The sequence below is a fragment of the Eumetopias jubatus genome, unplaced genomic scaffold (genome assembly GCF_037043125.1).
Source record: "Eumetopias jubatus isolate StellerSeaLion01/CBP00866 unplaced genomic scaffold, mEumJub1_p1.0 scaffold_2, whole genome shotgun sequence".
Lineage (NCBI taxonomy): Eukaryota > Metazoa > Chordata > Mammalia > Carnivora > Otariidae > Eumetopias > Eumetopias jubatus.
This window is the reverse complement of record NW_028274808.1, coordinates 35,237,478-35,256,333: the sequence shown is the minus strand read 5'-3', so window position 1 is coordinate 35,256,333 and position 18,856 is coordinate 35,237,478. Positions and strand designations below refer to the sequence as shown.

Here is an 18,856-nt window from a genome sequence, read left to right as displayed (position 1 = left end):
AGGGTAGGGACTGAATTGTTAGAGGCTGCCGGTGAGCAGGGATGCCCTTGCATCAGCCACCACACATAGGACTCCCCCAGGTCAGGACTGCTATTCAGGGCAGTGATGCAGACAGGCAGGGCCCAGGAAACCAGCGAGTGCTTGGTTACCTTTCCATCACCTCCTAGAAGAAAGTGGCATTATCCCTGCTTTGTAAATAGAGATGTTGACACACATCCAAGAGCGCTGTTAGCCATGAAAAAAATCCTCTATAACCCAAGAGCCGTGGGCTGATTTTTGGTTCCTCTAAAAATTAGCCTTTCCCAGATGCTAAATTCAGTTCAAGACCTATTGGGTGTTTTCCGTTTCTGACATTCTTAGGCACTGTGGAAAAATTACAACAGGCAGTTCTGCTCTGAGTTGCTTGCTGTTTCTTAGGAGAGGAAGACATGGGCACTTGGGACTGTTTAGGAGACAGTAGAACCAGGTGTCCATCAACCGATAAACAGGGTCATAAAATGTGGTACATGCATACAGTGGAGTATTATTTGGCCATCAAAAGGAATGCAGTAGTGAGATGTGTGGCCACATGCAAGAACCTTGAAAGCATCATGCTAAATGAAAAGGCGCTCTCAAAAAATCATCTTATGCATGATTCCATTGATATGAGATATCCAGTGCAGGCAAATCTCTAGAGACAAAGCAACAGTGGATGCCTAGACTGAGGGAAAGGTAGGGGATGGTGTGTGATGGCGTGTGATGGCATGTGGGGTTTCTTTTGGGGGTGATAAATGTTCTACAGTAAGATTGTGGTGATGGTTGCATAACTCTGTGAATTTATACAAAAAAAAAAAAACGCCATTGAACTTAAATGCTCTAAATGGGTGAATTTTATGGTATGTGAATATATCTCAATAAAGATGTTTTTAAAAGAAACGATACAAGATGGTATGTAATCAAGCGTGAATTTGTGTGGTTTGCACAGTAACTGTGTTACAGACAGGGTAGCAACACTGGAACCAACAGCAGGCTTCCTGGCTGGCTTTGATGGTGCACTCTGAACAGTGTCAGGCAGGGTGGAGTCGGGGGGGAAGGATAGAGCATCACAACGCTGACAGCCTTGAGCCCAAGTCAGTTTTGTTATGAGGAGAGAATGCAGTTGGTCTACAGAACAGCCAGCCTTAAAGTGGAAGGTAGGAAGAAGGCTACATGGGGAGGTGGGAACAGATTTCAGAGAGCCTTGAATGCCAAGCAAAGATTTTGATTGTATCCTACACATGGTGCAGGATCCTGATCAGAGGAATAAAGGGATAGAGCACACCAAGGCTTGGAACATCCGAGTGAGTTGGAACTCCAGCGGCAGGGAAAAGAAAGCTGGTCCTTGAGGCTTCTTATACACCCCGTAGGCGAGTTGTGTTTGCACATCCTGGTTGGGACGAGTGGGAAATTAGGGATCCAAGCTAGAATCAGCCAGAGCTGGTCTCAGCAGGGCCAGTGTCCCTTTGCTACTTTCTCTTGGGGAAGTGCCCGTGTTCTCTTGCCACCTCTTTGTCCCCAGGACCTGTCAAAATAGGCTGTGATGCCAGGGGCTAAGAATTTGAGTTTACCAAGTTGACTGTTTGACCAACGGCTTGTACAGATCAGGAGCTGCAAAATATTTAATCAGTGAGGTCATTGGAGGGAGCGGAGATTTGATCAATAGGAGTGTCTGCTGTTTTCCTTAAGGGTCAAGTCTGAACTGCTTTTCTTCTCCCTTCTTTTGGCAAAACCACAAACCATTAAAATTGGAAAGAATAACTTTTTTTAAGACCCAAAAGGCTTATTTTTAATCAGTTATGTGGTCTGCTCACCTTTGTGGTGTTCCTCTTGACCTGATTCACAAAAATATAAATGACTGTTAGCCTAGTGGCTTCCAAACCCTTTTGAAGCAGCACCCCCACTTTTGATGACTCATATTTACCCAGTATTTAAGACAGCTCTTGGGTTGAAGAGGGTCAGGGCCTACTGCCTTGGCCCCTCTGAGGAAAACAGCTGTTAGTCCCTGGTGCCAGCTGACGCCCAAGGCACTCATTTTCTTCATTTGTAAGCCTTGTGGCAGAAACCTGGATAAATGTCAGAGTTGGTTACAATGAGGGTTGGAGAAGGAGAAAAGAAAGTTTAGAAAGGAAGACGCTGAGGAGACAGTGCCTGTGTCCTTTTTGCATTGTTCACATGCGTTTACTGGGCAACTCTTGTGTGCCAGGCCCCATACTGGGTGCTGGGGATTTAAAGGTAAATACGACCCGTCCCCACCCTCGGAACTCAGTCAAGAAAGGGAACTTTCCTTCAGTGTGACAGGTGCAGTGGGAGGGCACCTGACCCAGACTGGGAGCTGGAAGAGGCTTTGGGGCAGAGTCCCCAGCCAGGCAGAGAAGTGGAGGGTAGCTGAGAGCCAGCAGACACAGGCCCTGAAGGGTACTGGGGCACGGAGACCAGAGGCAGTGTGTGTTTCAGAGGTTCCTGCTTTGGGGACCTACAAGGTGTCCGGGCTGAGCCCCTGATGGTTAACCAGGGGGTGAGAAAGAAAGAAGGCTCCCAGGACCGTGGGGACCTAAGTAAGGGGGTAGATGCGAGCCGAAACAAGGGCACTTTTTGGTGGGGGATGGACAGTTGGCAGAAGACGCCGGGAGGGAGCGCCCGTGAGCATCCTGAATGGAAATAGAAGCTGCATCTCCCCCTGGTTAGTAAAGAGGGGCTGCTCAGAGCAGGGAACTGTCTGGGATGGTGGCCTTCTTTGTCAGTGCCAGTGCCCAGTTGCTGGTCGTGAAAGGGATGGATGGGTGACCAGGTCGCATCAGGTCTGTGAGCCGGGGAGCAACCGGGGTCCAGGGAAAGAGAGGTGAGGGGCAGCGAATGCGTGTGACAGCGTGTTGGGGGCGGGGGAGGCGGGGGGCTTGTAGGGGCAGCCCGGCAGTGGGATGAGGAGAAAGGAGCTTTGTGTTCAAGGGCTGTTGTGGCCAGAGCAAGTGTGGGCTTGGTGGCAGCTGCAGGCCTCCACTCCTAATAAAGTCAAAAGCTCCACATCCTCTGGCCCGACACCTGTTAGCTAGAGGTTCCCCTGAGCTGACCTCTCCCTGGGCCGGCTCTCTCCCATATGCATCTTATACATCTGACTCACTGAGGGGCCAGACTCCTCCCTGCTGAATCACTTGACCCAGGAGCCCCTGTTGACAAATTACTTTCTCTCTACTTAGGTGGGGGCTGCTAGATTTTTGAGGGAAAGGGTTTGCTCAGCTGTTACTAGGGAAAGAGTTGAGGCTGGCCTAGCCCAAAGGAAATGGGGTGTTCTCCTGGGAAGTGGCCATTCTTGGCAAAGAACCGAGTGTGCAGGGAGGGGCAGTCTGGACACAAAGATGCCCTGGGGGGTGGCTGGCTTCCCCCCCCACCCCCCCCCCGCCTTGGATGGAGGGAAATGAAACGTCAACTGCTTAATGCTGCTGTGGCTGCTTCCTGGCTTTGCCTCTTCCTTCTTTTGCCCGTGGGCGGAGCTGGGTAGAGAAGAAGACGTAGGGTTCCAGGTGGCCAGCTGTCTCCCACTGACCCCTATTCCAGTTCCGCCTCCTGGCTCTGTAGCCCCTGGGATGCCGCGGCTCAGTGCAGCTCGGCTCGCTAGCCTAACTCCCTTTGTCTCTCTCCCTCTTCCCTCTCCCCCTCTTCCTGCCCCGTCCCTTGACTCCTCCCCCCCTCCCCCATGGGTGGCTGCAGCCCAGCCCTGGGGAGCCCCTGTGGAAGTGGAGTCCTTCCTGGTCCACCCTGGTGACCTGCTGCAGCTTCGCTGTCGGCTGCGGGACGATGTCCAGAGCATCAACTGGCTGCGGGACGGGGTGCAGCTGGTGGAAAGCAACCGTACCCGCATCACAGGGGAGGAGGTGGAGGTGCGGGACTCCGTGCCTGCTGACTCCGGCCTCTACGCTTGCGTGACCAGCAGCCCCTCGGGCAGCGACACCACCTACTTCTCTGTCAACATCTCAGGTTGGTAGCCAAGCCTGCCCTCACCCTCTCCCCAGATCCAGCCCTCCCACCCTCTCTGCTAGTTTCCGGGGGCGGGGATTGCCCCGCTCCCGCTCTGCTTCGGAAACTGCTGCCCACTAACATTGCTCCCCGCCCGCCGCGTGGCTTCGCTCTCAGAGGGGTGACTGGGGGTGGTGCGGGCCTCAGGTCAGAGATCTGGGTTTCCAGGATCAGCCTCAGAAGTGACTGCTCATGCACTTGGGTCAGTAAGACTGATCTTTTTCCACCAGAGCTTGCCCAGATCTCCAGGTGCTGCCTGGGACTCGGCCAGCTTCCATTCTGTCATTCCCTTGCCATTTGGACTTGGTACTTGGCTCGGGGGTTAGAGCCCCGGAATATGTGGTGAGGTGGGTCCCTACTGTATGGGAAAGGATCCAGGTGCACCACCATATTCCCAGACTTTGTGGAAAACATCTGTCCTCCAGCTTCTGGAGCTGTATTAGGGGCAGCCAGGGAACCCCAGAGCTCTGTGACTTTGGGACTCTGCCACTTTTTAGAACATGACTGTTATACAACTCTAGGGTAAAACAAAGAAGAGCTGAAATTTTCTTTACACCTTGTATGCAAAGCCCACGGTGAGGGTTGGGCATCTCTTCTCCTCCAGGTATCGTTTAGAACCTGCCCCCACTTGAAGGACTTGCCTCCTTTATTTCCCTCCAGACCCCCAAAAGCACTAGGAGGGACTGGAAAAGGATCTGGCATGATCGCTGCTTGGTGACCACATGTGTGTCAAGCCTTTTAAAAGGGGCGGATACCTGCGGAGAGGTGTTGGCAACTGCGGACTAGTGTGGTGGGCTCCCTCTCTGCTCTGGTTATGAGGGGCAGCCCTCAAGCCTTCGCACATGCATGGTAGAAAAATCCCAACTAGAAACTGTTCAGCCCGTTCTTCCCCAGATGGCTGTAGAAATAGCTTCTGGCTATAGTGTGCCTAGATCTGTCTGGGTTTCTGAAGGATACACACAGATTCCTTGGCTGTTGGTCCTGACATGAACGCAAGGTGGAATTAAATTCAAGAGGACCCGCTGCCCCTGATGGAACTGGCCAGTCTCAAGGCTTCTGGACAGAAAGGGGCACTGCGTTGGGATGGGGAAGACGGGGGACAGGCATAGAGCCTGCAGTTCTTAAATAAACCGTTTCCATCCCACAGAGAGACCATCACTAAGGGCAGAATGAGACTGGGGTCCAGTATGGGAACGGGCATCTGCATTCATCTGTAACTGGACTGGCCTTTATGTTCATGGCCGGCTGTTGATATGGATGGAAATCTAGTGAGCCCTTTTCCCTCGAAGGGACCTCAGTGCCCCCTTCTGCTTCCCATAGATGTTCTCCCCTCCTCGGAGGACGACGATGATGATGATGACTCCTCTTCAGAGGAGAAAGAGACAGATAACACCAAACCAAACCGTATGCGTGAGACACTGTTTCCTACCTTACTGCCCTTCGGGCTGGGCGTTGGGTTTGAGTGGGAAGGGGGAGGCTCGGATGATTGTTTGGAGAAGGGGAGGAGAGAGCACATGGGGTCCCGATGCTTAGCCATGGGGTCCCTGGGGTGGCCTGATTAGAGCTGGCACTGTTGACAGGTGTTGGGCAGGTAGGCAGGGCACCTCCGGGTCCTGGCCTGGGTCCCTGCTCCTGAGCCTGACTGGCCCCCTGCCTGTCTCTCTTGGCTTTCCCTGGGCAGCCGTGGCTCCGTACTGGACATCCCCAGAAAAGATGGAAAAGAAATTGCACGCAGTGCCAGCTGCCAAGACTGTGAAGTTCAAATGCCCTTCCAGTGGGACTCCCAACCCCACACTGCGCTGGCTGAAAAATGGCAAAGAATTCAAACCTGACCACAGGATTGGAGGCTACAAGGTACGTGTGTATGTATGAAAGTCGGTATAAGAGGAACGGGAGAAGCTCCTTGGAAAATCCTTATTATATGTCATTAATTGTTTAATGCTTTCTAACTATAAAAGCAGTGCACTTTAGAAAAATTTCAAATACAAGAAACCGCAAATGAAGCTTTAAAATCTTTTCAGTCCTGGAGCGCCTGGGTGGCTCAGTTGGTTAAGCATGTGACTGTGCTCAGGTCATGATTGCGGAGTCATGAGATCGAGCCCTGAGCCCCTCGTTGGGCTCCACACTGGGCGTGGAACCTGCTTGAGACTCTCCCTCTCCCTCTGCCCCCCCCCCACCTCGCACACTGCTCTCGCTCTCTCAAAAAAAAACCTTTTTAGTCTTTTTTCTATGTATATGGTTTTTATATAATCACATTGTATATATACTTTCTTGTCACTTGTTAACATTATGAGTCTTTTGCCACGTGTTTGAGAGATAATTTTTCATGGCTGCATAATATTTCATTATCAAAATGTCTCATGATGTAATGACCTATTTTGTGATATTTGTCTTTTTCTGGTTTTTCACTATTCTACATTATACTGTGGTGAGTATCTTTGTCAGTGTTTTTAAATGTTCTTCCCCAGGAAAGGTTGCTAGGAGTAAAGTTACTAGACCAAAGTATAAGCATGTCTTTAAGCCCTTAATGCATATTTCCCATTACCTTTTTCTCCCCCAGTAACTAGGTAATTTTACTCATTCGTTTATTTTTTGTAACATGAACATTTCTTGAACACATGTCTTTCCAGGAAGTGTACTGGGCAGTAGAGTTCCAGGTACATCAGAAAGATGTACTTTATTATTTATTGTGATATTTGCTTTATTGGGAGATGATGTAATGAGCTGGGGTATGATTTTATTTTTTAATTTTATTTTATTGTGGTAAGAATTACTTTCCCAAAAGAAAAAATTAATTCATCTTCCCATAGCAGAGTATGAGAATGACAGGCTTACCATACCTGAGCCAACAACCTTGATGACAGAAGTACCTCACTCTTCTCTTGTGCATTGTTCTGCTTGTTAGCAGACTTAAAATTTTCGTATGTTAATAAGCGATTTCCATTTCCTGCTGTGTGAATTGTCTGTTTGCGTCAATTGTCTGTTTGCGTCCTTGCTCATCTGTGACTCTAGCAAGAACTTCTTCCTTCTTAATCCCTTTTTAAGACTCTGATCATCCTTCTGTCCCATCTCACCTCCCTGCTCTTCTCCCGTTAATCTTGTATGGGGAAAGCAGAGATCGGGGTGCATGGCCGGCTCAGTTGGTGAACATGTGACTGTTGATCACAGGGTTGTAAGTTCAAGCCCCACGTTGGGTGTAGAGATTGCTTAAAGAAAAAAAAAATAAAATCTTTAAACAGAAAAGAAAAGCAGAGATGAGGAAAAACAGGGAAACATATTAAATTAATTTATCCAGCACTTGCCATATGCAAGGCGCTGCCACAAGTGGTACAAGGCACCACAGAGAATTTCCAGTCTGACAGGAGGGCAGGCATCCTCGAACACGATCACGAAAAGCAGCCTGTGATCAGTGCTTCAGCAGGGGCACAGAGGGACAGTGAGAACCGTTCTGACCCAAGGTTGGGCCGGAGGAGATGGTTTTTGGAAGAAGAGGCCGGGGGCAGGCTGGCTGAACTCTTCACGAGGAGCCCTTCCAGCCCAGGATGCAAACAGAGGCGCAGAGTGGGAAGCTCCCGGTGCGTTTGGGAGAATGCAGGAGGCACATAGGTCAGATTGCAGACGGCACTGGCTGTTGCAGGTTGATGTCCAGAGTTCCTCATGCCCGTCTGCCTGATGTGTTCTTTCAGTACACGTGGACCAGAGGTGGGGGGTGGGAGGCAGTCTCCACCCTGTCCTGGCTCATGTGCTGCTGGGGCCGTGCGCTCTGGGCTGGGACTAGAGGGTAAGTGCCACCGAGTACCCCTGCCTCCACACGGCTTCTTGCCTCCATTCTCCTCCAGACCCACAATGGAGCGCTCTGGCATGTTTCCCCTCAGGTCCGTTACGCCACCTGGAGCATCATAATGGATTCCGTGGTGCCTTCGGATAAGGGCAACTACACCTGCATCGTGGAGAACGAATATGGCAGCATTAACCACACCTACCAGCTCGATGTCGTGGGTAAGAAGGTGCCGGTGACAGGGGTTGAAGGAGCTTCGAGGAAAGAGAGCAGGGCTTTGAGAAAACGGCCATAGGGTCCAGGCCGGCACGGGCATTTATCAGCTCTGTCGCCTGAAGCCGGTTTCCTGCCTGGTTTGTGCATTTAGTTGAGAGGATTGGACGCTGCTGTGACTCCTGAAAGGTGGAAGGTGCTGTGGCTAGTCTCCTGCAAGGGGTGACGGGAGAAGGGGTTACATAGAGCATCCGGTGGCTGCTGCTGGGTGCCTGACACCCGGCAGTTCTCGCGGACCCCACGAGGTTGGCACTGGGCTTCCCACTTTACTGAAGAGCAGACTGAAGCTCATTAGTGCAAGACTCCAGACCCATGCCGACTGCGGGGCCTCGCAGGAAACACTAGAAAGCACAGCACGCCTCTCAGTGCTGCTACGGCAGCCTCTTCTTCTTGGAGGCTCTGATTTCATTCTCTAGAGGTCTTAAGGTAAAGAGTTGCACAGCCAGCATTCTTCTTGGCTTTAAGGATATGGTATAAAAAGAAGCTTCTGGGCCAGCCAGATAGGACCAGAGATTGGCATTGCTAGTGAGCTCCTAGTGCTGCTGGTGCTGGTGCTCATGGACCATGCTTTGAGTAGCGAGTCTAAACGACTCTGTGTGATTTTCGGTAGGGAGGTCTGGGAATGTGACTGAAGTTCTAGCGGTCTCCATTTAAGGCAAGAGACTTCTGGTGCCTGTGAAAATGGATGCATTGCCTCGCGGAGGAAGTTCCTCATCGTTTAGGACCTTCTTCCTTCTCCCAGCTCAAGTCGAGGGGCTAAGGCTCAGCAGAGTCTGGAAATGCTTCTGCCCAGTGGAAAATCCAAGGGGGAGCACACTTCTCCTTGGTGGTCTTTGAGATGCTCTCTGTCAGCATCCCAGCCAGGAGCGGGCCATGGCGGGGCCTGACGAGCCTCTTCTCTCTCTTCCTCCACAGAGCGGTCCCCTCACCGGCCCATCCTGCAAGCGGGGTTGCCTGCCAACAAGACCGTGGCCCTGGGCAGCAATGTGGAGTTCATGTGTAAGGTGTACAGTGACCCACAGCCCCATATCCAGTGGCTAAAGCACATCGAGGTGAATGGGAGTAAGATTGGTCCAGACAACCTGCCGTATGTCCAGATCTTGAAGGTAATCTTGGCCCCAGTCTCCGTGGGCTGGGTGCTGGGAAGGAGACCCGTATCTCCCTGGGCCCAAGTTGCTATGGTCAGGCTTAGTGCTGGCGACCCGGATGCATCCCTTACCTTCGGGCACATGCTCCGTTTTAAATAGGGACCTAGCCACATTCCCCAGAGCTAGTGACAGGTCGCAGAATGACAGTGCAGTGGGAACTGAGGGCCGGGGGTGGGGAGGGTGGGTGGCCACTGCTGGTTTCTAAAGAGCCTTGAGAGTGACTTTGCTCAGGCTTTTGGCTCAGCTACTCAGGGAAGGCATTTGGACTCCTGATTTTCCGTTGCCTGGGACCAAAGCCTTTCCAGCAAGTGTTTGCCAGATTCTGCCCTATTTCCGAAGTCCCGTCCTTTCTGGCAAGTGAGTGAATGATAAGGGCACGACTCTTAGGCAGAGTTGGAAAAGCAGATGCCACAGGTAAATTCCATACAGCATCAGGAGTAATGGCCTTCTCTTCCTTTTTCCTCTCACTCCCAGACTTTCATTGTCCCCGAATGCTCCACTAATCCAGGGAAGGTAATTGCCTAATTCCCCCAGTGGATCTTGCAGCAAGAAGTAACCGGAGGCTGGGAACGTGATTTACCTCCTGGTCCCAGAGTTAGACCTCCTCCTCCCCTGGCTTGGCCGTCCCAGAGTTTTACTGGCCATCCCTTCTCTTCACTACTGGTGCTGAAACCCCTGCGTTGGAAAATGAGGCCATGGCCTTGGCCCTTGGCCACCGGCTCCCTTCACAATGCCTGCCCTAGACCCGGAGGAGTGGGCCTGACACAGACAGAATGTGTGACTGGGGGCAGCAATTTTCTTTTTTAAGTTTATTTTTCGGTCAGATGCTTTGGGCCTTCGGAGTCAACTTGTTTTGTCCTTCTAAAAAGGGAAAGATGATAAGTCTCACTAATGTCTCCCTTGCCTTAGCTCCCTGGGCCTGCCCTAACATTACGTGGGAGCAAAGTATGGCCACGTCTCAGTGTGTGCCCCACTGACTGGCTTGTCGTTGGTTTGTTCTAGCATTCGGGGATTAATAGCTCGGATGCGGAGGTGCTGACCCTGTTCAATGTGACAGAGGCCCAGAGCGGGGAGTATGTGTGTAAGGTTTCCAATTATATTGGTGAAGCTAACCAGTCTGCGTGGCTCACTGTCACCAGACCTATGGCAAAAGGTAATGGGGAGCTGGATGGGGCCCTTTGCTGGGAGTTTGATTCAGGCCCCATGCTGCTGGGGCAGATGGGGAAGCCAGCACCCAACTCTCCCTGTTATCCTGCTGTGTTTCTAGAGCCCAGAGCCATGGAAAAATACCCGGCCTGGGAGGCTGCTTTGGTTCGGTACTACGTCGGTGTCAAACTCTGTGCCTCGTGTGTGCCCCTTGGCTGTGTGTGCGCTTGTGGCCATCAGCCGGCCGCGTGCTGAACGACAGTGCAGACTGAGGTTTGAGTGGTGGAGACAAGAAGGGGCCGGGTGTCCCCTTGCAGACTGGTAGGCCATGTGCACACGTGTGCGTGTGCGCGTGTGTGTGTGCACGCATGACGCAGCACCCATCCGTCCCTCCTGTGTGTGCCCTCTGACTTTACCTGAAACCAAACAGCCCCCCACCGCCGGGCCGCATTTCTCCATGCTGCCCACCGCCCGCCCGCATGCTTGGACAGGCCAGGGGCTGCCAGCGTCTGGTGAAGGGTCATAACCAGCCAGCGGCGTCGCAGGTCTGCGGAGCCCCTCCCTCAGGGTCTCACTGTCTTCCTCTAACAGGTCTCGCTGCCTGGTGGTTTTTGTGTGTTCTTGTTGCAAAGGAGACGCTGGGGAGCATTTCTTCCTCCGGTTTTTCCCCCCTTCTCTTCCTCCATCCCTTTCTCTGTGTCTCTTAGAGGTCTCATGTCCTGTGCTTGTCCATTTTGCTTCCGTTGTCTCTTCTAGACTGCCGGAGTTAATACCACCGACAAAGAGATGGAAGTGCTCCACTTAAGGAATGTCTCCTTTGAGGACGCGGGGGAGTATACGTGCTTGGCGGGTAACTCTATCGGACTCTCCCATCACTCTGCATGGTTGACCGTTTTGGAAGGTATACACTGTACTTCTCCTCTCGATGTCCTGCCCTCACCACGGGCACGGGGGGAGCATGCATTGTGGGGCTGGGGGAGACACAGAGCCAGGAGAGGTAGAGGAATGGGCTTCAGGGGCCAGCAGGTGGCCCTGGCGATTTGTCTAAGCTTGAGGGTCGAATCATCTCAGCTCCCATGGGAGCTGTCCTCATTTTGCAGGAACACGGAGGCCTCCCACCTATATACCTGCATCTGGCTCTCCCCCTTGGCCAATGCAATGCATGCATGGAATCTGGAGTTAACCTGCAGCCAGGCTCTCCTGCAGGGCAGGCGCCTTCCCTCCTTGGGTCCAGCAGCCTTCCCCGACTTGTCTGATCCTTTCTTGCTGGCTCCAGAGGTCTCAAGAGAGGTCCAGGCCTCCTCTAACCAGATGTAGGCATTCTGTAAAGAGGTGCTTGTTGCTTGTAAGGAACAGTGCCCACCTGCCCTGCCATCCTCTGATCTCGGAGGAGAGCTTCCACCCAGATGTGGGAACTGGAGCAGAGCATTAAGTCAGGCCTGACTCGGGAGGCCACTCTGTGCTGCCCTTGTATCCTCTTTGGCTCCTAAGAGGGGGGGTCTGTGTGTTGGGCTGGGAAGGAAGGAGCCTGCAGCCTGCTCAGGTGGTGGGCTGGTCTTTGCTGCCTCTTGAGTGTCCTGCATGTGGGTCGGGGCACAGTGCTATTCCTGTCGCTGCTGACACTCCCCTCCTCTCCCTTCCTCTCTCTTCCTCTGCCCTGCCCGGCCAGCAGGGTCTGACAGCAACCCGGCTTGAGGCAGAGAAGCGTTCTGTTTTTACCCCATCGCTGTCTTTGTCCCGTGTGTGCTCCCACTTGGTTGTCTTCGTTTGTCCATCCTGGGGAGAGAGAAAAACAGAAACACTTCCTCCTGTTCTTAGCTCTGCTGCCTCCTTGTCAGGCTCCGGGGGTTCCTTTGGGCTCCGTCCGGGGTCACACGTAGTGCCTCTCCGGGGAGGTCCCCGGCACGCCTGCCTCTGTGGCTGGCTGGTATTTGGAAGAATGCCATCCAAGATAGAGGGCTGTTCACCCCAGTGGGCAAGCCTCCCCGCCTCGTGTGTGCAAGGGAAGGGTGGGTTCAGCTGGGTGGGCTTTGGCGGGAGCGGGCTGGATTCTAAACGGAAGGTGGGAGAAGAGAATAAAAGAGTGCCCCTCCCCAGTTTCTTCGTTCGGTTTTAGGAGTTAGGGCCCGAGTAGGATTCCTAAGTGCGCAAAATGGACGTTCTCCTCTCAAGCGGTCCAGATGTGGTGGGAAATGCAGCTAGTTTTGCCGGGGGTGTAGCTAGGTACAAATATTTACGTGTCTGACCTGACACAGGTGGTATAGGCAGGAGGCGAGGACCCAGGACACAGACTGGTTCCCCCCATCCTCTCTCCTTGAACTCATGATGTGTCACTGTATGCCGGGCGCTGTGGCATGTGGAAATGGAGAAGGTGTTCGTGGGCTGTCAGGGACAACAGACTCCTAAGTGGTTCATCTGTCCCATGTGATAGGTGGATACATGCAGGACTGAGGCTCTGCGGAGAAGGGCCGGGTTTCCATGAGTAGATGGAGAAAACCCTTGTGGGTACCTGGTACCCGTCGATCCCAGCAGTCCTGCTGAGCAAGGCAGGATCCTGAATGAATGAGGCTGGGCCTCACGTGGCAAGATAGCTCTAGTCCCTCGCCCTTGGGGGATTCGAGTCAGGATCGGGAAGATTCAGAGATCATATGCTATCTGATCTGCTCAGTGCCAGACCTTAGTCCCAGCTGGGACCAGGCTTGGTTCTTCTCTGCCTTGAAAATTCTCAGAGGAAAGGAGATGGGGGTTGTTTTTCTTATGAAGCTGGGACCCTAGTGGTCCTGCTAACACCCTGTTCACACTGACTCAGCCCTGGAAGAGAGGCCAGCAGTGATGACCTCGCCCCTGTACCTGGAGATCATCATCTATTGCACCGGGGCCTTTCTCATCTCCTGCATGGTGGGGTCTGTCATCATCTACAAGATGAAGAGTGGTACCAAGAAGAGCGACTTCCACAGCCAGATGGCCGTGCACAAGCTAGCCAAGAGCATCCCTCTGCGCAGACAGGTAACAGAAAGTAGATAGGGGATTTGCACACCCCACATCAGCGCCTCTCCCTGTGCCCCTGGGGCCGCCTCCAGGACCTTCAAATGCCCTGCCCTCTCCTCGGTCCCCCAACCTACCACTTCCAGCTTTGCTTTCTAGCTTTTGGGCCAGGGGTAGTAGAATGTCCTAAGTGCTCCACAGTTGGGTTCCAAGCTGTTCTAGCCCACGAATTCAGAATGCCCACCATACCCCAACTGCAAGCCCCCTGTTCACCCAGCATGTGGATCGGGAGAAAGCCCTAGCCAGGCTGAATGTGCAACTCATATTGTACTTTTGAACGGTCCCCGAGGGTCAGTTAGAGGTACAAAGATACAGAGCAGAGGACCTGAGTCAGGTGCCAGGATGCCACCCTCCTCTCATCCAAGGAAATGGAACAGAGGGTGAAGGCGTGTGAAAGGAGAGAATGTTCATTTGCAGCTGGGCTAATTCTGGAAGGTGCTTTGGGAGTTAGGAATCCATAATCTGGGGCTCCTGGGTGACTCAGTTGGTTAAGTGTCTGCCTTCCGCACAGGTCCTGATCCCAGGGTTCTGGGATCGAGCCCCGGGTTGGGCTGCCTACTCAGCAGGGTCTGCTTCTCCCTCTCCCTCTGCCCCTCCCCGCTGCTCGTGCTCGCTCTCACTCTCTCTGTCTCTGAAATAAATAAATAAAATCTTTAAAAAAAAAAAAGGAATGCATAATCTGAGGCAGAGTTTTCACAAAGAATGGGGACAACAATAGAGTTGTGATTGCAATGATAGGTAACAAAATGTCAGTCTGGAAGAGAAAGATTTGGTCTGCTCCTGTTAAATGAGTGAAAAGGGTAGCTGGCGGCAAAAATAAGTCTGTTTTCGAACTTAGATCTTCAGACCTCTTGTGGTTTTTCTGCCACTCTGTGCTGGAGAAAGAACGTCAGATAAGAGATACACACGTCTGCCATTGGTGGAAAGCCCTGAGGAGTTGAAGGAATCCTCTGTGGCTCACAGCCCCCCGCCCCCTCCCCCACCCCATCCTCGCTAGAAGGGTGACCCCACACTTCCCTGTAGGTGTCGGCGGATTCCAGTGCATCCATGAACTCTGGCGTTCTGCTCGTTCGGCCCTCACGTCTCTCCTCTAGTGGAACCCCCATGCTGGCTGGGGTCTCTGAATATGAGCTTCCTGAAGACCCTCGCTGGGAGCTGCCTCGAGACAGGTAATTACTTTAACTCTCAACTTCTGAGGAAGTCCCCCGCTGAAAGTGAAGGGGTTCCAGATGCATCCAGAAAGAACAGTTTGACACTTTCTGCTCTCAGCTGGGTGGAATTTGGAGAGGTGGAGATGGGATGGCCCTTCAAGGCTGAAATTTTACCAGCCCCATCTCACACCACCCTCTCTTTTCCCAAAAGGCTGGTTTTAGGCAAACCCCTGGGAGAGGGCTGCTTTGGGCAGGTGGTGTTGGCGGAGGCCATTGGGCTGGACAAGGACAAACCCAACCGTGTGACCAAAGTGGCTGTGAAGATGTTGAAGGGTAAGTGCTGCTTCTGTCCTTGCCAAAACAAGCCTGCTGTTGTCCAAGCAAACTGTGGGCCTTGGGCCAGCAGTCTCTCCAGTGCCCTGTCATGGCCCACACCTGCCGCACAGCCTGCGTAGCATCACCTGGGCGTGGAGGAGCATCATTCTGAACCCTGAGATGGCCATGCTCTCCCTTAGTTCCTTGGCATCAGTCTGGGCCGTGGGCAGGTGTATTCTAGATCCCATTGCTAGCTGGGTTTTCCCATCCTGTCCTCCACCCCACACACTAGCACACGTTGCCAACAGCTCTCATAAAGGGGAAGAAAAACCGATTCGGGTGTGAGATGGGGAGGAGAGAGAAGCAAGTCCCCGAAAACAGGGCCTCCTCGAGCATCCACCCCGTCTCCCCTCCCTTCGCTTTCCTCCTCTCATCCTCCCTTCCAAGTAAATGAGTCCCGTGCCCTCCCGGTTTGTGTGTAAAGCGGACGCAACAGAGAAAGACCTGTCAGACCTGATCTCAGAAATGGAGATGATGAAGATGATCGGGAAGCACAAGAACATCATCAACCTGCTGGGGGCCTGCACACAGGACGGTAGGCGCTAAGCTAGTCCAGCTCTCCCGTGCCGGCCAGGCCAGCATAGGGCCTCAGCCGAGAACCTGGGCCTCCCACTTGGATAACAGTGTCTGTCGGGGAGAAGATAGTAACAGTGACCAGGCATCTCAGCGACGCTCAGGGAATGGGGTTAAGAGGAGAGGCCACTTCAGCAGTAGCTGGAGTTACTTCTCGGGGTCTGGCGTTCATCTTAGAAGACAGGTATCTAGATGCATACACATAGGGTGGGTGGAACCAGGTGAGTCACTGTGGCCTAAATTAGGGCTCCCCACCCCCACCCCCAGGTTTGCTCGGGAACTTCCTGGAGTATGCTGGGAAGAAACCTTTCCCTAGCTTTCTTGGGGTAGTGGAGTGAATTTCCCAGGCTCCCTAAAGGTGCACTTAGGCCTGGGGAACAAACACGTGGTGTGTGGTTGGGGGTGGGGCTCCCTGGGGGTGAAGCTAAGCCCCTGCCTGCCCACCGATGGCCCATCTGTCCCCGTACTCCCAGGCCCTTTGTACGTCATCGTGGAGTACGCCTCCAAAGGCAACCTACGGGAGTACCTACAGGCCCGGAGGCCTCCTGGGCTGGAGTACTGTTACAACCCCAGTCACAACCCAGAGGAGCAGCTCTCCTCCAAGGACCTGGTATCCTGCGCCTATCAGGTGGCCCGGGGCATGGAGTATCTCGCCTCCAAGAAGGTATGGCTCCTGAGGGTTCCCCTGGGTGAAGTCGGGGTGGGAACAGAGCCTCCCTTGTCCTCCGGTTTATGACTTTGCATCGTCTGGGAGCATTGGAGACATCTGGAGCACCGCCTGCCTGTGCTGTCTCAGGCTCTCAGGGGCGTCAGAGTGCAGAAAGTCCACTCAGACTGGGGACGGTTCAGGTCTGTGCATTGCCACTCTCCGGGCAGCCCCAGGCAGCTACTTCTAGATCTCCAAATACGAAGAAAGAATGATAAGCCCTATGTTGTGGCTTGGTTATGGGGCACAATGAAGTCCTGTGTGACGGTGTGAAGTTCAGTGTTGGTGCTCGGATAAACGGAGGCTGCGTTTGAGCCCCAGCCCAGTGCGGATGTGCTGCAGCTGGGGGCCAGCGCTTGAGAGCACCCACCTCCCCCGACTGGACAGATGCATCCAGGTTCAGACTACCTGGGTGCAGATCCAGAGCTATGAGTTAGGAGGAGTGCAAGGGAGCCACACACAGAGGGTTTGCTACGGTGATTCAAGGGCCTGGAGCTGGAGGTGCTCGAATGGCTGGCTTTGAAGTGTCAGAGAGGGACCTGGAAAGCTCGAGGGGTAGTGGTGTGGCAGGAGGAGGCACGAGTGCTGGAGCAGCGGCCCTGGGGCAGGCTGACGGCGGGCAGCCCCTCACCTGCGTCCTATCTCCTCTGCCTGCAGTGCATACACCGAGACCTGGCCGCCAGGAACGTGCTGGTGACCGAGGACAACGTGATGAAGATCGCAGACTTCGGCCTCGCGAGGGACATTCACCACATCGACTACTATAAAAAGACAACCAACGTAAGTGCTGAGGACAGAACCGGCCTCAGGTCCTCCGCTCAGGACTCCGCTGGGCTTTCTCCTACTTCCGTCTCCGGGCTGGGACCCAGCACCGGTGGCCTTGTTTGAGAGACGGTGCTGTGGGACGAGCCGAGCATGCGTCGTCCTCCCCATGTCCAGTCGTATGGGTGCCCCCCGCTTGTCCCCCCATCGCCCGGGCCTGGGCTACCCCCAATCTCCCTCATGCCGCTTACAGGGCCGGCTGCCTGTGAAGTGGATGGCCCCCGAGGCCTTGTTTGACCGGATCTACACCCACCAGAGTGACGTGTGAGTTTGAAAGAGGCAATTGCCAGGGATACGTGGGATAGAAGATTCCAGCACAGTAGAGTCCGGCGTGCCCCTTGAGATGGACAGGGGTCTCCTTCCCTCTCAGAGAGAACCAAACAAAACATTGGATGTGTCCCCCTCCTTTGTTCACTCGGTAGAGGTTGAAAGGCCAGTGTGAGCTCCAGCACTAGCCCCCGTTTTCCCCATAAGCGTCTGTGCTGGGGGAGGGTGGGGTCAGGCTGATACCCTGGGGGTGGTCAGGATGACGCGCTGGGGGGGTCAGGATGACGCGCTGGGGGGTCAGGATGACGCGCTGGGGGGGTCAGGATGATGCGCTGGGGATGACACACGGGGGGGTCAGGATGATGCGCTGGGGATGACGCACTGGGGGGTCAGGATGACGCGCTGGGGATGACACGCGGGGGCGGTCAGGATGACGCGCTGGGGATGACGCACTGGGGGGGTCAGGATGACGCGCTGGGGGGGTCAGGATGATGCGCTGGGGATGACGGACTGGGGGGGTCAGGATGACGCACTGGGGGGGTCAGGATGACGCTTTGGGGGGGGTCAGGATGATGCGCTGGGGATGACACGCGGGGGGGGTCAGGATGACGCGCTGGGGATGACGCACTGGGGGGGTCAGGATGACGCGCTGGGGGGGTCAGGATGACGCGCTGGGGAGTGTCAGGATGACACGCTGGGGGGGTCAGGATGACGCTCTGAGGATGATGCGCTGGGGGGGGTCAGGATGACGTGCTGGGGATGACGCGCTGGGGGGGTCAGGATGATACCCTGGGGGGGGTCAGGATGACGCGCTGGGGATGACGCGCTGGGGAGGGTCAGGATGACGCGCTGGGGATGACGCGCTGGGGAGGGTCAGGATGACGCGCTGGGGGGGTCAGGATGATACCCTGGGGGGGGTTAGGATGACGCGCTGGGGATGACACGCTGGGGGGGGTCAGGATGACGCGCTGGGGATGACGCACTGGGGGGGGTCAGGATGATACCCTGGGGGGGGTCAGGATGACGCGCTGGGGATGACGCGCTGCGGGGGTCAGGATGATACCCTGGGGGGGTCAGGATGACGCACTGGGGAGGGGGTGGAAAGGACTCTAGGCTGGCCTGGCTCTGTGCCCATAAGACCCGGTGGCTCTGTGCTCCTCCACAGCTGGTCTTTTGGGGTGCTCCTGTGGGAAATCTTCACTCTGGGAGGCTCCCCATATCCTGGCGTGCCTGTGGAGGAGCTTTTCAAGCTGCTGAAGGAGGGTCATCGGATGGACAAGCCCAGTAACTGCACCAATGAGCTGTAAGCATGGGAAGACACCTGAGGTCCTGGGCCAGGTCCTGGGGGAAGAACGGAAGGAGAAAGGGGTTTAGCTTGATAAAGCAGCCCTGCCTGGTCCTTCCTGCCCTGACTCGACAATCCTCTCCCAGATACATGATGATGCGGGATTGCTGGCATGCAGTACCCTCTCAGAGACCTACCTTCAAGCAGCTGGTGGAAGACCTGGACCGCATTGTGGCCTTGACCTCCAACCAGGTGAGG

At 54.3% G+C, this 18,856-nt stretch overlaps 1 protein-coding gene across 5 annotated transcripts in view; it reads left to right on the top strand.

Moving 5' to 3' along the window:
• The window catches only part of FGFR1 (fibroblast growth factor receptor 1), a 47,795-nt gene that overhangs the window by 28,238 nt on the left and 701 nt on the right, over positions 1-18,856 (top strand). Inside the window, exons 3-17 of one of the 5 annotated variants that reach the window (XM_088020963.1) lie at positions 3,724-3,990; positions 5,350-5,433; positions 5,711-5,883; positions 7,905-8,028; positions 8,996-9,186; positions 11,131-11,275; positions 13,184-13,380; positions 14,443-14,588; positions 14,782-14,903; positions 15,370-15,480; positions 15,992-16,182; positions 16,882-17,004; positions 17,240-17,310; positions 18,479-18,616; positions 18,745-18,850. In XM_088020963.1, coding sequence (XP_087877089.1) covers positions 3,724-3,990; positions 5,350-5,433; positions 5,711-5,883; positions 7,905-8,028; positions 8,996-9,186; positions 11,131-11,275; positions 13,184-13,380; positions 14,443-14,588; positions 14,782-14,903; positions 15,370-15,480; positions 15,992-16,182; positions 16,882-17,004; positions 17,240-17,310; positions 18,479-18,616; positions 18,745-18,850 — 2,189 coding nt within the window. Of the gene's footprint in view, positions 1-3,513; positions 3,991-5,349; positions 5,440-5,710; positions 5,884-7,904; positions 8,029-8,995; positions 9,187-11,130; positions 11,276-13,183; positions 13,381-14,442; positions 14,589-14,781; positions 14,904-15,369; positions 15,481-15,991; positions 16,183-16,881; positions 17,005-17,239; positions 17,311-18,478; positions 18,617-18,744; positions 18,851-18,856 lie in introns of those variants that run through there. The other 4 variants (XM_028124100.2, XM_028124093.2, XM_088020962.1 and 1 more) reach the window with 4 other exon arrangements.